Source organism: Mustela lutreola, chromosome 10, assembly GCF_030435805.1.
Source record: "Mustela lutreola isolate mMusLut2 chromosome 10, mMusLut2.pri, whole genome shotgun sequence".
Lineage (NCBI taxonomy): Eukaryota > Metazoa > Chordata > Mammalia > Carnivora > Mustelidae > Mustela > Mustela lutreola.
This window is the reverse complement of record NC_081299.1, coordinates 5,795,135-5,811,805: the sequence shown is the minus strand read 5'-3', so window position 1 is coordinate 5,811,805 and position 16,671 is coordinate 5,795,135. Positions and strand designations below refer to the sequence as shown.

At 40.4% G+C, this 16,671-nt stretch overlaps 1 protein-coding gene across 3 annotated transcripts in view; it reads left to right on the top strand.

Annotated features, from left to right (window-relative positions):
- The window catches only part of RERE (arginine-glutamic acid dipeptide repeats), a 422,365-nt gene that overhangs the window by 186,376 nt on the left and 219,318 nt on the right, over positions 1-16,671 (top strand). For all 3 annotated transcript variants that reach the window (XM_059138457.1, XM_059138460.1, XM_059138459.1), the window contains exon 3: positions 10,132-10,202. In XM_059138457.1, the coding sequence (XP_058994440.1) occupies positions 10,132-10,202 (71 nt within the window). The remainder of the gene's footprint in view (positions 1-10,131; positions 10,203-16,671) is intronic.

Sequence of the window (16,671 nt, the reverse complement as noted above, 5' to 3'; positions counted from 1 at the left end):
CGTCGTTGCAGATGCCAAGATTTTTGTTTCTTTTGACGGCTGCATAGTATTCCATTGTATATATACATACCACATCTTCTTTATCCGTTCATCTGTTGAAGGACATGTAGGTTCTTTCCATAGTTTGGCTATTGTGGACATTGCTACTATAGACATTTGGGTGCACGTGCCCTTTCGGATCACTGCATTTGTATCTTTAGGGTAAATACCCAGTAGTGTGACTGCTGGGTCGTAGGGTAGCTCTATTTTCAACTCTCTGAGGAACCTCCATGTTGTTTTCCAGAACGGCTGCACCAGCTTGCATTCCCACCGACAGTGTGGAAGGGTTCCCCTTTCTCTGCATCCTCGCCAACATCTTTCGTTTCCTGACTTGTTAATTTTAGCCATTCTGACTGGTGTGAGGTGGTATCTCACTGTGTTTTTGATATGTATTTCCCTGATGCCGAGTGATGTGGAGCAGTTTTTCATGTGTCTGGTGGCCCTCTGGATGTCTTCTTTGCAGAAATGTCTGTTCATGTCCTCTGCCCATTTCTTGATTGGATTATTTGTTCTTTGGGTGTTGAGTTTGAAAGTTCTTTATAGATTTCGGATACTAGCCCTTTATCTGGTATGTCATTTGTGAATATCTTCTCCCATTCTGTCAGTTGTCTTCTGGTTTTGTTGACTGTTTCCTTTGCTGTGCAGATGCTTTTGATCTTGATGAAGTCCCAATAGTTCATTTTGCCCTTGCTCCCCTTGCCTTTGGCGATGTGTCTAGGAAGAAGTTGCTGCGGCTGAGGTTGAAGAGGTTGCTGCCTGTGTTCTCCTCAAGGATTTTGATGGATTCCTGTCTCACGTTGAGGTCTTTCATCCATTTTGAGTCTATTTTGTGTGTGGTGTAGGGAAATTTGCCAGTTTCATTGTTCTGCATGTGGCTGTCCAATTTTCCCAACAACATTTGTTGAAGAGACTGTCTTTTTTCCATTGGACAATCTTTCCTGCTTTGTTGAAGATTAATTGACCATAGAGATGAGGGTCCATTTCTGCACGCTATATTCTGTTTCATTGATCTAAGTGTCTGTTTCTGTGCCAGTACCATACTATCTCAATGATTACAGCTTTGCAGTAGAGCTTGAAGTCCACAAAAATACCTTTAGTTTTTGACTTTAATTTTAAACTAAGCACTTGACCAAACAACAGTAGCAAGAACAACAAAAACCCAAATTAAAAAAAATAATGATTAAGTGTGAGAGGGAAGAGGTACGGATAGAATAAGTGAGTCAGGGAATAGGGTTCGTTTGCTCTTAGAAGTTTATATAAATTACATAAACTATAAAATTCTGTAAAGCAGAGAATTAAACTTAATCCTTGAGATATTCTTTGAATACACTAGTAGAATTTAATGGGGTATGTTAGACGTCAACAATAGTATTAGCAGCATATTGATCAGCTGATAACTTAAGAACCCAATCTTCTGTACCTATAACTTTGTACAAGGAGTTTTGTGGAGGTGAGGAAGGGCAAGATATAAAGGTAGACAGGATTCTAGTCCTTGATCTTCATTTTATAGGGAGAAACTACACTTATTCGAGTGATGTTTTATATTAGTAACAGGCAGTGAGTGGACTGAATAGTCCAACTGAATAGGTCAGACAATACGTTGGTGATACTGGGGAAGACATGAAGGACCATGAAGACTTTGATTTGGGTCCTGGAGTTTGGACAGAATTACAGTAGGACTAGGTAGAGGCAGATCATCTCTGTTAGGGGCAACAGCATGGGGAATTTCATGGAACAGGGCATGACATGGTTTTCTAACTATGATTCAGGACCCAGTTGAGTAGATGTAAATATCACACGGTAGAAAGGAATGAAAAGGGTAGCTTGTGGTTTTCCTTTACTTCTCTTGTGTGTGGATTGCGGTTTGTCGGTCTGTGACTCTGGTGGTTCTGGTTTTGGGGCAGCAAATTCTGGATGCTTGCCTTAAAATTATTTGGGTCTTGATTTGATAAGTTTCTTTTAAGGTGCTTTTTTGCATGCCTTTTTCTCCTGTTAGCATCTCCTAGATGGATGTGTGGATGCTTAGGAGAAAGACTAATAACTCAAGAAGAGAACTCACTCATGGGATTGTTGTATTGTCTGGTAAATAAAACTCAGAGGTAAATTTCTGTAAACGGTGTATCAGTTTCAGAAGCAATTCAGTACAGTAGTTGGTAATCTGTGTCATGTATCTTGTGTGTATATCTAAATCCATATAGTAAGTTTAGCCTACTCTTTTTTTTTTTTTTTTTTTTTAAAGATTTTATTTATTTATTTGACAGAGAGAGATCACAAGTAGGCAGAGAAGCAGGCAGAGAGAGAGGAGGAAGCAGGCTCTCTGCTGAGCAGAGAGCCCGATGCGGGACTCGATCCCAGGATCCTGAGATCATGACCTGAGCTGAAGGCAGTGGCCTAACCCACTGAGCCACCCAGGAGCCCCGAGTTTAGCCTACTCTTAATGAATTTCAATTAATATTGACATTGTGATTTATTTGAAATATATAAGAAAATTGTCCAGGGGCGCCTGGGTGGCTCAGTGGTTGGGCCGCTGCCTTCGGCTCAGGTCATGATCTCAGGGTCCTGGGATCGAGTCCCGCATCGGGCTCTCTGCTCAGCAGGGAGCCTGCTTCCCTCTCTCTCTCTGCCTGCCTCTCCGGCTACTTATGATTTCTCTCTGTCAAATAAATAAATAAAATCTTTAAAAAAAAAAAAAAAGAAAATTGTCCAGTAATAAGTAAAAAAAATATGTAAAGCAGGAAATTTTAATCTTCAGTTTTGCTAACTAAAAAGAAATCCATGAAAATTGAGCCATCTGTCTGTTCAGACTGATAACTGAACTTCTTTTCCCAGCCTTTAGTTATATTTAAGTCCTCTTTCTAAAAAGCTGATAATAAATATTTGAATGGGTTGAAATGTTATATGAATGTATACAGTAGTCTTACAAGAAAGACTTACAAGATGGGGAAGCCTATAAAATACAAAAAACAATTGGTGTGGGAAATTCTGTAGCTTGGTGCTTCAGCTGTGGAACAGTTGCTTTTAGAAAATTGAGAACTGCAGACTACAATTAACTGTCATTAATTTCCATGAATAGAAATATGTTCCATTTACTGTACAATCAGGAGCCAGGCTTGAATGAGTTTAAATAGATGAAATCTAAATTATCCTGACAGTCCATTAAACACTAGCAGAAAACCTGTAAAGAAAATGAATTCACTATGATACCAGTTTATAATAAAATCATTTGCCAAATAAGAATTATAGCCCAGGCGTCGAGAATTCTCCTGTGTATTTCCAGTGAGCACTGCAAATTGGTTGAACCATTTGTTGTAAAGCCCAGGCTCCCAGCACATTGTTTTCTGAGTAGGAACAAGCAGTGTTGCTTGAAATCTGCTCTGCGGGATGTGACACCAGAAGATCAGACCAGCGATTTGTTTGTTGTCAGCCATATCGGGAGAGTGGAAGCTTCACTTGATCCTGTTGCTGGTTATTTTTTTCCTACGATTACTGGGCAGGGCGTTCCTAGAAGTGTTTGAATTCTATTCGAGTTGGTTTCCTAAATGTACATATTTAGCCGTGCTGCAGTTGTAATCATTGCGGTGAGGACCTATTGTTTTTCATTAACAATCAGTCAACCTCAACTTAATAGGGATTTTATCGCAGAATTAACCTTTTTTTTTTTAACATAGACACAGTGAGAGAGGGAACACAAGCAGGGGGAATGGGAGAGGGAGAAGCAGGCTTCCCGCTGAGCAGAGAGCCTGATGTGGGGCTCAACCCCAGGACCCTGAGATCATCACCTGAGCCGAAGGCAGACACTTAACAACTGATCCACGCAGGCGCCCTGAGAATTCATGTTTTAGATAGGACCCACTGATTTGGGGGTAGGGTTCTTACCCACCTTCCCAAGCACTAGAAAGGTAGGTGCAGTGGGGCAGCAAGAGTGCGAGCAGGCTGGAAATGCCTCTTCCTTGTGTCTCTAATGCCTTTTGCTTCCATGGGGCACGTGGCCACCACTGATTTGTAAAATAGATCTTCCTGCCAGCTAGATTTTGGGTGTTCTCTTATGGTACAAAAGCTCCACACAAACAGTCATTAGAAACTGTAGGAGAGATCCACATCACTTAACTGGAGTTTGGATGTTCAGCTGGCTTGGGTCTTTTTCGCAGTTGGGATTCAGTGTGGATCACAAGGAGGGCTTTTTAAGGAACACTTGCAGAAGGAAATGGTGGTGAGAGGGCTTCAGACACTCTTTGCTTGAGTAAGAGTGTCAAACTAGGGCCAATACTTAGCGTATCCATGTAACTGGTAAGATTGCTGCTGCTGGCAGGGCAGAGTTCTCTAGTCTGTGCAACAGATGATTGATTTGAGATGTTGGGTGGGGTCTGGCCGCAGCCGTTACTCCACAACACCAGCATCACTTCTTCAAGTTAGAAATGTGACTGTTTGGGATCAGTCTTTAAGCTTTTGATATACTAGAAGATTTTTTAACTTCTAGAGGAGGAAAGGGGAAGGTGGGAAATTGAAACAGCCTTCCAGCTGGTTTTTCTCATCATTTAATTTCCTGTTAGCATTGAGGTTTATCCTCAGATGAATGTTTGCTGGAAGTACACAACTTTCTGTCTTCAGATAAAAGCTCGCTTTGTAGTGCTAGGTGGTAATCTGTAGACATTGGAATATGTGGGATTTAATTTTCATGAAGTTTAAAAAGGAAGGGACCAAGGATGTGTTACCTCCGGTATTTTCCCCACTGGCTTTAGACTCGTTAAGGTGTAGCAAGCCGGGTTGGTGCCAGTTTTCAGGCTTAGAACACAGGATGGAGGTAAAAACTGAGAGGATTTCACTTACTGAGGTGCAATTTTCCCAGTAAATTGTTTTTGTTTTTTTGTTTTTGTTTCCTTTTCCCTTTTTACTTCTCCGCAGTTCCTACGTGATGTGGGTATATCCCATCCCTGCAAAAGAATCTAGTAGAAAACTAGAAGTAGACCATCTTGCAATTGAGTTAGTCCTTAAAGAAGTATTTATTAGAAAATAACATTTATGTTCACATTGATGTTACACAACAGCATTTTTAATGGGATCTCATATAAGTGCTTTTCTGTTTTTACATTTTTGTTCAGGTCATTTGCTCCTTGTATAGTTCTTGAGTGTTTACTGTGGAGTGGAGTGTCTTGTTACAGAGGTGAGGAATGGTGATGGATTTGGTGGTGCTCAGTGGGGAGGCTGCTGGCCAGGGGAGAGGCTGCTCCGCTGGAGGCCATGCGGTGTGGGTTGGGATTTCAGCGTTGTTTCTTACATGTGTGCGTAGCTCCGTACCTTTTTGCATGTTGGACGTTTGGAAACACCCATATTAACTAGTGAGATACTTGTGGACTTTTGACCCTGTAATATTAGACCAGTCGGCTGATACCTCACTGGAAGGTTCGGTGTCCAGGGTGGAGGAATCCTGTGTAAGGGAAATGGAGCACGGAAGGACGGAGCAGTCCTGAGAGTCAGCCTTTCTGTCCACCACTGTGCCACACTGCGTGTCTCCGGGAAGTGTGTTTGTGAGAAAGCCTGTCTGTGCGTGCTGCTCCTCTTCTTTTCTTCTCTCTTTTTTAAAACAAGTGGAAGGTTTTCTCTTGGAAATTATATTACGGTGGCACTGTCATGCCTTGCAAAGGGATGAGAGGGTATTTCAAAGATTAAGGGGGCAGATACGCATTAACAGGAGGGAGATTCTTTAAAGGACAGAGCTCAGCACAGGCTGAGCCTTGCCTGCACATTGTGACCGCAGCTTTAATGCTGGGCTCACAGCGCTGCTTGCTCAATTAGTTGGTGAGGTAGGTGTCCACTGTGCTCTGGGAGGAGGCTGTCAGGAAGGATGCTGACAGTTCTTTGTGTTTCAGGATGACAAACTGCCTGATGCTTCAGGCTGTGGTTTGTACCCTTGAGAGGACCATGCTCTTGCTCTATTTACATAAACCTGCTGATTTGCTGAGGATTGAAAAGCAGAGAGGGCTTTCTTTGCCTTAAGAATCTGCCTTCATGTTTTGGCTGACTTCGTTCCCCAGCTTAGCAAATGTTCTCTTGTTTGCGGATGGCACAAAAGATCCTTGGACGCAAAGCTATGTTGAGGTTGTGAGAAACAGCCAGAAACACCCCTGTTCAATATCACTGCACGGAGCATGGGTACAGGATTTGAGGTTGCTTAATCGTGTGATCCGTTCCTTGGCAGAGGCTCGATGTTAGAGAACAGGTCTCAACCTAGACCCGTGGTTTTATTTCCAGACACCCCTAGTAAGAAAAAAAGGAGTTATCATGTATTGTTTGAAATAATTGATATCGATGGTAATAGCCTCACTCATTTCTCTGGTGTATTTCAGGCTTGCTGATTTTAAGATTAAAAAAATACGTGTATTTGCCCTGCAGCAGCCATTTGCTCAATCTGGTAAATACGCATTTTTGTATGGGTGATTTTGAAAATGTGCATCATGCTCTTAATGGATTACTTCAGCTTTGCTCAGTTTTTTCAGAACTGCTGGCTTTGTTTAACAAAAGGGGGGGCTTGCTTGCTTTGCTTTTCCTTCCTTTCTAAGAAAAAAGGTGTCTGTAGTACTTGTGTCAGCTATGGGAGATTTTCAGGTTGAAGATCATTGATCCAACTGACTGAAACCAATTTTCTAACCAGCCTCAGATGATCTATGCACTTACAAATTGCATGAAAATTCTTGGCAAATCATTTTGGCTTTAAAAGATTGCTGGGCATATATTCCAACTGAAATTTTAACATTGCTCTTGACTTACGTTCTCCTCTTGCCCTTGCCAAATTATATCACTTTAGTTTTGTGCTCACCATAAACACCTATATGAAATTATTTTCTTAAATAGCTGCTTCTTTAATGAGACAAGAGGGAAATATTTCTTGTGAGTATTTGGCCTTATTTAACCTTGTTTTGAAAATCACTAAGAGTAATAATAAGTAGATTTTTTTCCCCATGAGACTTTAATTCCAGATTGTCGCTTAGGATGTACAGTTGGATCACTCTAATTTTTATGGGAGGGTAATAAAAATTTGACTCTACAATAATTTTTCATGCTTTTAGTTTTAAAATGAATTTAAAAAGTCAGGTCAAAACAATGTATTTTTCCCCATTTCTTTGGCAAGTTATACATTGTGAAAAACTTTAATTTATATTTCCCCTGATCTTAGTGATTCTGTGTTTAAGGACTACTTACATAAAATAAACTTAAATTTTGTCATTTAATTATGAAGTGAGCTTATCTTTTTCATGTATGAGTTTCCAGATACTGATAGAGATCACTTGATACAGTGACCTGTTTTACAGATTATTATTCGTCTCCTACATATGAATTAGGATCAATAGTAGCTTTTTTTTGTAGTAGCTTTTTTTGTCAGTAGCTGACATAGTAGCTTTTTAAACAAAAAGAGGTGACTTTTTATCTGTTAACAAGGCATTAATAAGTAAATGTAGTAATTCCATCTGTCAAGTTCAGGGTTCTTTTTCACACCACCTTATTCCTCATGGCAGCGTTTCTCCGGCCAACAGGTGAGAGTCTGCCTCCAACACTGCCAAGAAGCTTTTAGGCACAAGGATACCAGGGGTCATCCTCCATGTCCCAGTATAGTTCTTTCCTCCCTCTCTGAGAGTGTTACATCCAGGTATATTTATAGATAATTATTTTCCTGATGTAACTTTGCAGTGAGAATCCTTTTCTGGAAAGTTTTTTGTATTCAAGTGACTAGATATTTTAATCCTCAGAGTTAGAAGGTTTATAGTTCTAATGATTCTATGGATTATGAAAAGTATACTTAAAGCTTTTTTTGAGGAAGATGTTGCCATTTCTTTTCAGAGAACCCATGAGAATTTACTGGCCCTGGAGCTAACTCATGATAAAGTAGGTGCTGGTGGGATGGAAGGAATTAAGAGGGTTTGGCCTGGATAGGGTGGTGGAATTTTGGATGCTGTAGCTCAGTGGAGGTTGAGATGGGGTGCAGGACCAGACCTTTGTGTGCTGCACGTTTTGGTCCCATGGACTTTAAGGAAGTGGAAGTCATCAGTCGGGAAGTGACCCATTTGTGTTGAAGTCAGTGAGTGTATAGCCCGCTATGACAGTGTTATGAGATTTAGAAGAAAAAGCTCTCTGTAGGAGGTGATAGGAAGAAGAAGGCCTCTAGACTGTGATTTGTGTTCAGGTTGAGTGAGGCAGGTAAAAAATTGATATCCAGAGATATGAAATACTGGTATTCTGTACATTAGGGATTGGGACACAGAAATTAAGAATCTTGGGTTGTTCCAAAATTGTGCAGATTGGAACTGCAGTTTTTTATGTAGGGAATGTTTTTAGTTGAATACCAAATTAGGGATAAGAAGACAGATATCAGGGGCGCCTGGGTGGCTCAGTGGGTTAAGCCGCTGCCTTCGGCTCAGGTCATGATCTCGGGGTCCTGGGATCGAGTCCCGCATCGGGCTCTCTGCTCAGCAGAGAGCCTGCTTCCTCCTCTCTCTCTCTGCCCGCCTCTCTGCCTACTTGTGATCTCTGTCTGTCAAATAAATAAAATCTTAAAAAAAAAAAAAGAAGACAGATATCTGATATCTACCCAAGTAGGAAGAGCTCTCTTGTTCCTTGAGATGATTGGCATGTTAAATGGATATTGCTTGAATGTTAAGCGGAGTTATTTAGCGTCCTGGACCCTGGAACAAAATAGAAAGTTCAGTCAGCATTTTATTCCTGAGCTACTGTTGTGCATGGATTCAGGGATCGAATCTTTGTTGTTGCGTCTCCATCTGAGTAGAGAAATCAGTCGGGACATTCTGAATGCCTAGATGATTGGCATTCACATTTCTTCTTTTTCTGACTTTGGGCTACAGAAATCCTGATGTCTTTCAGAAAGTTTCTTGGAAGGAAGTGTCCTTGGTGAGGGCTTTCTTCATGATCCACCTCTTAGTGGCTCAGCTAGTGCTTGTGGTGGTACTGGACTGTCCATGGGATGGATGGCTCCAAATTTCTGCTCCTTTTCTTTTTCTTGGCTCTGTGTGTTTAACATAAGGCAGTAGAGGAATCTGCTCGTATTCTTATGCATCTGAGTTATTCTGAGATTCACTTATCATGAAGGGTCACGAGGAGGGATAAAACAAATGGTATTTTGAATGTGGGTATTATGTTTATTATCCTTAGAAAATTTGATTGACTACAGATGCCTTTAGTTCTCAGTAAATAATACTTAGAGGATCCTATCTTAAGCTTTATGATGATCTTGGGTTGCCTTGTGGAGAGTGTTAAAGTCCCTTTAAAGCCACTGCTTCTCTTAAAATCATTGCTTCTTTAAAAAAAAAAAAGGTATCTCAACCTGCCATTTTAAAGAGCAGCCCTTTAAGACTCCAGCTGTGGAGAATGTTAGACATAATTACCCAACCATTGCTATGTCAAATGTAATTTAAGAAAGCGCTCTTAATCCCTTGAGGAAAGTGTGGTTTGGTTTACTGCATCCCTTCTCTGATAGGGTGCCTTGGTTTTCTTTATAATTAGAAAACATAACAAAGTGTTTAAGTTGAAATTTAATAGTAAATTATCCACAACTGGTTAGATTTCTTTCTTTTTCTTGGTTTAGGTGCACAGGTCATTGTAACAGTATGTTCAAGCCAGTCGTGTTTATATCTTTCATGTATTTCCTCACAAATTGTTTACTGAAAACAAAGAAGCACTTGGCAAACCATGTCTCTTTGTGAAGACATGGTACTATCTTTCTGAATAAGACATTCAAGATTTTGTCTTGTGTAGCTGTGATCAAGTAATTCGCTTGGTTGGATTTTCTTCCTCATAAAATGGTTAATCCTGTTTCTTTCTCCCCCTTCTTCAGGCACCTTGGAAACAATAATTGAGGCTTTATCAGGTTCTTTAAATTATCAGAAAAGTGGTCGATAAGAACCCCAAGGGCTGTTTTCCTCTTAGCTTAAACTTACTTGTAATTTATGATTCATCTTTGAAAAAAATTTTCTATAAAAGATATGTACTTTGCCATGTGTGTGTTTATGCAGTGGCTTTATGGGCCCTGTCTTTGTTCCCTTAATGGTAAATATCATTGTTTTAAAATTTCTTTTTCTTTTAAAGACTGTGTGTATATCGAGAGTCGGAGGCCAAACACGCCGTATTTCATCTGTAGCATTCAAGACTTCAAACTGGTAAGCATTTTTAAATGTGCTGTTGATTCTCCTCTGTGCCTTCTTTTTTTCCAGTTGCATTGGCTGTCTCTCTCAGTTGCTTCTTGCTGGTTGTGGACTTGATAACCAGGCCACTTCCGAGTGCTCACTGCCTCGCAGCTGCACCACATGTGTAAGGCTGTTTCATCCTTCTGGTTTTGTAACACTTCCAAAGCTTGTACTGTGATCAATGTTCCCAAAGTTTTCATTCTCTAGCAGTTGTTTTGACAATAATTTCAGAGATTTTCTTGAGTTTCTGAAGTAGTTTGTTTCTTTTCAGCCATCGTGAAGAGCCTGAAGTAAAGTAGATTTGGGAATTGGTGGTGAGTTGGAAAAAAAGAATATTAACGCGCCAGAGACTAGTTTTTGGTGGCAACTATCATTTCCTTAGAGATTTTAGTGAGTTTGGAGTGTATCTTGGGGTCACCTGGTGATGGAGTTTGGGGAAAGGAACTCTGGCTTGGGAATAGCATGGCTACTGTACTTTCTTATTACAAACCTGCCCCAAGTTTAGAGGTGTTGATACTGCCCCTGAGGCAATCTCTGGGTTTTAGACTGGTGATTCCCACACTTGGGACTTTGGATCCCTGGATATCTATAGAGATTTTACAAAGGTCTGCAAATAAACATTCTCAGTTTAAAATATGCCTCTCCTGTGTTTGTACAACTACTTTTCAAATATATTAATATGCTGGTGTGCTTTAAAAAATTCACTTAATATTTAATGACAGTATACAGTTAAGAATCAGCTTATTACATATTTTCCTCAAATAACTGCTGTGTGAAATACTATCAGAGTACTGCCATTTGGGGGATCTTTTGAAACATTAAAAAGGGATCTTTGTACTTGAAGGTTGTGAACTACTCTCTCCCTTCTTAGGTATAGAGAAATCCCAATTCTTTAGCTCCGTAGAGGTATGTATAAGTCTCTGTGAATGTTTTTTTCCAAAACCCTTTGTAACTTGACAAAATCTGTATTCTCACATTCTGTATGTGATACTTCAGTCTAAAGAAAGGTAATGTAGTAGGGAGAGATCTTTAATTCTGCATCTCCTTTGTTTCTTTTTATCATTTTTAATGACCCCAAATACCCAATTAGTATATTCCGACTTAGCTAGTTCAAAAAAATTGCATGCCACTTATTTTTTCTTACTAAAGTTTTGTTGCATTAAGTAACACATGCTTACTGTTTGAAAAGAGAGTCAAAAGTACCATTTACTTCTAAGATTTATTTATTCTTGGTAGGCTGCTTTTAAGTTCCCTGCTTGTTTTACAAGGAGGTCTTGCAGTGTAATTTTGTATATCAAATGCTTTCTGTTCCCATTTTATGTCAACATGAAGTTTTGCCATTTTTAGAGGTCTTTGCTATTTATTAAATATTTTTTTCCAAAGATGTTTTTTTGCAGATGCTGCACTGACATCTCAAAATCTGGGCAGTGGTTTTGCTTCCTGATGAATTTTCTTTTGCTTGCAGAACTGCTACTTCTCTGTCCCTGCTTATCCTTTTTGTGTGTGTGGTTTTTTTTTTTTTTAAACCAAACATAATACCAGTGCACCATGGAAAAGATATAGTTGTGAAATAAAATTGCAAAGATTTTTTTTTAAACCTATTAGATTCAGACCCCTTTTTGTACAATTTTAGCACATTAGCAGGTACCTTCATGTTTGAACAGCTTCTCTTATGAAATGCTGATTACAATGTGATAGTTGCTGTTTGGGGCAGAGGTTCCTGCTGAGTTACAGTAATTGCTCAGTGTATTAACAGCAATAAAAGCTGAAGCTTCTGTTGTCAGTATTGGTCTGGTACAACACATTAAAGCTGTCTGCAAATACAGTGTGGGGAGTGGGCATGGTATGTAAGTTGCACACTGCTGTGTCTCTTGTTTTTGTTGAGTTCTGTATTCAGCACATGCTTGTAGTTATTGTGTAAGAATATTTACTGAAGAAAGAATGCAGTTATTGTCTGGATACCCACTTTCTTCTTTTCTTGATTGCATTTTTACTTAAGAAAAGATAGCTTAATAGATGAGAACAATCATAGCTTTTTTTCCCTTCAGCATACCCAGGCTATAAGGGGAAAAGATGAACAGAAGGAAATATACTTAGTTTCTCTGCAAGAATTTAAAAAAGAAGAAATTGGAGTTGGTTTTGCCCACAGCAGATACCATGCATGGCAAGTGGAGCAGTAGAAAACAAAAACCCAATAGCTTTGAAATGTTGTTGACTAATTATATATCTTTTTAAGCTTTTTTGGTTTGGGGTTGTAACGGAGAGCTGTGTTCCTTTGTTTACACCATGAATTAGAATGACCCCTTACCTTGGTGAGTTTTTGAACATATGGTATATTTGGGACTGTAAAAACTGGGCAAATGCCCTTATGGTGCATATTAAGTAAGATTACAGTGTTAGACACGATGGAAGTTAAGGAATTGAGAAGCGGGCATTAAGGAAACATCTATGACCAGTAACCCAAACTAGCATAATGCCAATTTGTTGAACTGAGGACCCTGGGTAACATTTCAGGAACTAGTTCCATGAGAGATAAGAAGGGTCTTCGGATTTTATGTGGGAACCTGGGTTGTCTTCTGGGCTCTGCTACTATGTACATTCCATAGAGTCAGAGTCCGTGATTTGGAATATAGTTGTCTGTGTGTGCAGGATTATACTAAACCTGGCAAACTGTTACACAGTGTCCCCTTTTGCTTTCAAAGTTATCCTTGTTGTGGATGATAGTTTATTGGGTCATCTTGCCTGTGGGAATGGGATCCAGGGCTTCTGCTTTGTTAACATTTAACCATCGAAATATGTATGGTCACAGTCACCGTACATGGGTAGATGTGTTTAGAGCCCGCACTTTCACAGGCATAGGCAGAAGCTGTGGTGGAGCAAAGTGACTGAGCTCCTGGCAGAGCAGAGGCTGCTTTTGAAAGTAGCATTTTCACAGGAAGCAAATTATATGTTCTGTTAGGAAGCTTTCATCCTTTTAGGGAGTGTTAATTTCATCAGGCTTTTTACAGACTAGGAGACCAAACTGGATTTGTTTGACTACGATGACAGAAGTATCTATGGCACAGGTAGTCAAAGCAGGGGTTCAAGAGACAGGAGAGGTGAGGTGGGATTATGGATAGTGTATGCTTAGGAGTAGGAATAAGGAGGGATCGTCAATTAAATAAGGCAGCTTTGTACCTTAGGCTTCTGAACTAAATAATAAGGCAGCCGGCAAAATCTTTATCTTTTTGAAAGAGTAGTAATATGGAATGGCCGTCTCTGATCTTTGTGGCTTTTCTTGAAAAGAGAACTGAGAGAATGAAGCAGTTAGCTGAGGGGGAAAGCCGGAAGGATGAATCAAGGGTCGCCTCAGCCTCAGTGCAGAGAGCGTTGGCAAGTGTTAACAGGTCACAGGCAAGCTGGCGTTACAGGGCAGGAAGCCAGGAAGAGCAGAGGATCAGAGCATCTGTGCAGAGAGCAGTAGAAGGCCAGCAGGAACGAGGGCATGCCTTCTCCCTGAGCTCTCGGGAGCCTGCTGTGTTAATGCTTCTTCCCTTGGGATTCTTGGATTATCCTTGTTTCTGCTCAGTAAAGGCCTCTCTTCTTGGGTCAGCTTGAGTGGATCTCCATTAATTAACTGAAAGGGGCTCATATAATGTCTTCAACCGTTTTCTCTGCTGCTCTCCCTTAGCTTTCCCAGATCAGTGTGTGGTGTGACTTAATTTACTTTCGGAGTCCTCTTTCTGAGTGAGTCGGAATCACTGTATCACCAAGGAGCAATATATTCCTGAGTGCAGTGAGGAATGTTTTTGGTGGTAATCATTGTCTTTTTCTGTTTTTTTTTTTTTAATATTTTATTTATTTATTTGACACAGAGAGAGGCAGGCAAAGCGAGAGGGGGAGGCAGGCTCCCCACTGAGCAGAGGGATGCAGGCCTCGATCCCAGGATCCTGAGACCATGACCTGAGCTGAATCAGGCAGAGGCTTAACCCACTGAGCCACCCAGGCACCCCTAATCAGCGTATTCTGTAAGCATTTAACAAAAGCCTACTCTGTGTGCTTTGTTGGGTACAGCACCTTGGAAGAACCTGAAGTCTGCAGGGTAAAGTTCCTTCCCTCAGTGACCTTAGTTTCTAATGGGACAGACATCTGTGGCATTACTGGATGTCTGTCCATTCTCTTTGGAGAACACTCTGAGTAGGATCAATGTGAAGGAAGCCATTCACCTTTTGTCCCAAAAGAAAGATTTCTTTCTTGCTTTTACTGTAAAATATCAGTAAACTTCCATTTTTATAGAAATCTAGGCCTTCAGCATATAATGGAGTGAATTTGCTCTCTGGACATAATCGTAAACTCTGAAAATGCTTTTTGCAAGATTGTTTAGTGATTTTCATGCAGTAAAACACCGAGGAGTACCTTGTTTGGCTCTGGTAGTAGTACTTCATATCTAATTCTTCAGTCACAGATAAGTAATTGACGCCCTTCCTTTTAATATTCTACATGGGCATTCTTTGTGGATTCCCAATCATTCATACAATAGAAAAAAAATAAGATTTTGGTTTCCTAGAGTTATATAGTTATTGATTCTTTAACTGTTGCATGAAATGAATTTGTAGGTTGGGTATGTAATTATTACAAATATTATTTTGAGCAAATACCATTCATCTTGGCTCCAGTTTGGTTTATTAAAAGTGGAAAAGTTGTGGTTAAAATTAAACCTGATCTTAGAGATTCCCTGAAGTTGGGGATATATCATTACGGATATTATGGTATTTTAGTTGACTGTTCAGGGCTCAGTGAGTTATTAGGACTCTGCATGGATGACTGTGCTTTTGTATCATTTATGTCCCTGACAGTATACATTGTTAAGTGTTGGTTGTGAATGTGGGGTAGCTGAGACTGCATAGTACCACTAGTTACCTTGACAGAGGCACATCTCTAGTACTGCTGTGAACATGGGGGCCATGTTATTCAAGATTGAACACCATCTCCCTCTTGGTTTCATTGCCAAATGTGAGCAGCCAAGGGAGGAACATTTTGGAATTTTGGATTCCCGGTCTGCATCTATAACCCTACCCCAAAAGTTGATTGCCACAGTACAACAGAGAGAGGCTGCAGAGAAATTAGCTCCCTTGCAGCTTCCGTGCGCCGCTGATGTTGTCCCCTCTCCCCCAAATCAAGTTTCTCTGAAAGTAGATTAAAAGCAAGAAGGTGCTCTTCCATCTTTAAAGTGAAAACTTACTGAGGATAAGTAATTTTATCTTCTCATTTTTGGTTAGAGACCTTTACATAGATAACACTAGGGGATATGGGATAGTTTGTTAATATGCACTGTGTACACACTTCTGTGTGTACACACGAGTTAATTATCATTCCGGTATCACATGCTGCAATTATTTAATCCTGCCTTGGCTGCTGTGACCATTCAGCACAGAATATATGTTGTATAGACATTCAGGAAGTGGGCATTCATTTTAGGTAAATCTTGTATTAACTTTCCTGGGGATGGGACAGGAGGTCTACATTAGCGTGAGTATGGCTCTTTCAGAATTTGAGATGTTACTCGGGGACTGAGAGGAGAGATGGTAGGGTATAGAGTGCATGTGTTGGGAGCTTGACTTTGACATCAGCTGCTCTGTTCTTGAGTTGCTCTCCTAACATTTTATTTACAGATGAGGCTAGGATATAAGTAAACCTACCTTGCAGGTAGGCGGTTTTTAGATGAAAAGATCAAGCCTACAAAGTGGGTGATAGTGCCTGGGCCATGGAATGACATGGTAGGAAGGTTGATGTTTCATTGGTGCTCTAGATCTAAGTTTTTGTAGGGGCAGACACTATGCCTGTGTTACTCATTGATTTATACTGTGTGCTCAGCTCATTGCCTGGCCCATATAACATCCACAATAAATGTTTATTACATTTAAGTGGAAAAAATTCACTGCATGAAGTTTTAGAAGAACTTTAGTAGTAATTTGATACGATGCATTAACTACAAATTTACCTTCTGTTTTTTTTTTTTTTTTTAAAGATTTTATTTATTTATTTGACAGAGAGAAATCACAAGTAGACAGAGAAGCAGGCAGAGAGAGAGAGGGGGAAGCAGGCTCCCTGCTGAGCAGAGAGCCCGATGCGGGACTCGATCCCAGGACCCTGAGATCATGACCTGAGCCGAAGGCAGTGGCTTAACCCACTGAGCCACCCAGGCGCCCCTTACCTTCTGTTTATTAAGCAACCAAAAAGACCTGTTTCTTTTCTTTTCTTTTTTTTTTTAATTTATTTATTTGACAGAAATCACAAGGGGGCAGAGAGGCAAGCAGAGAGAGAGGAGGAAGCAGGCTCCCTGATGAGCAGAGAGCCCAATGCGGGGCTTGATCCCAGGACCCTGGGATCATGACCTGAGCCGAAGGCAGAGGCTTTAACCCACTGAGCCACCCAGGGGCCCCAAGACCTGTTTCTTTACCTT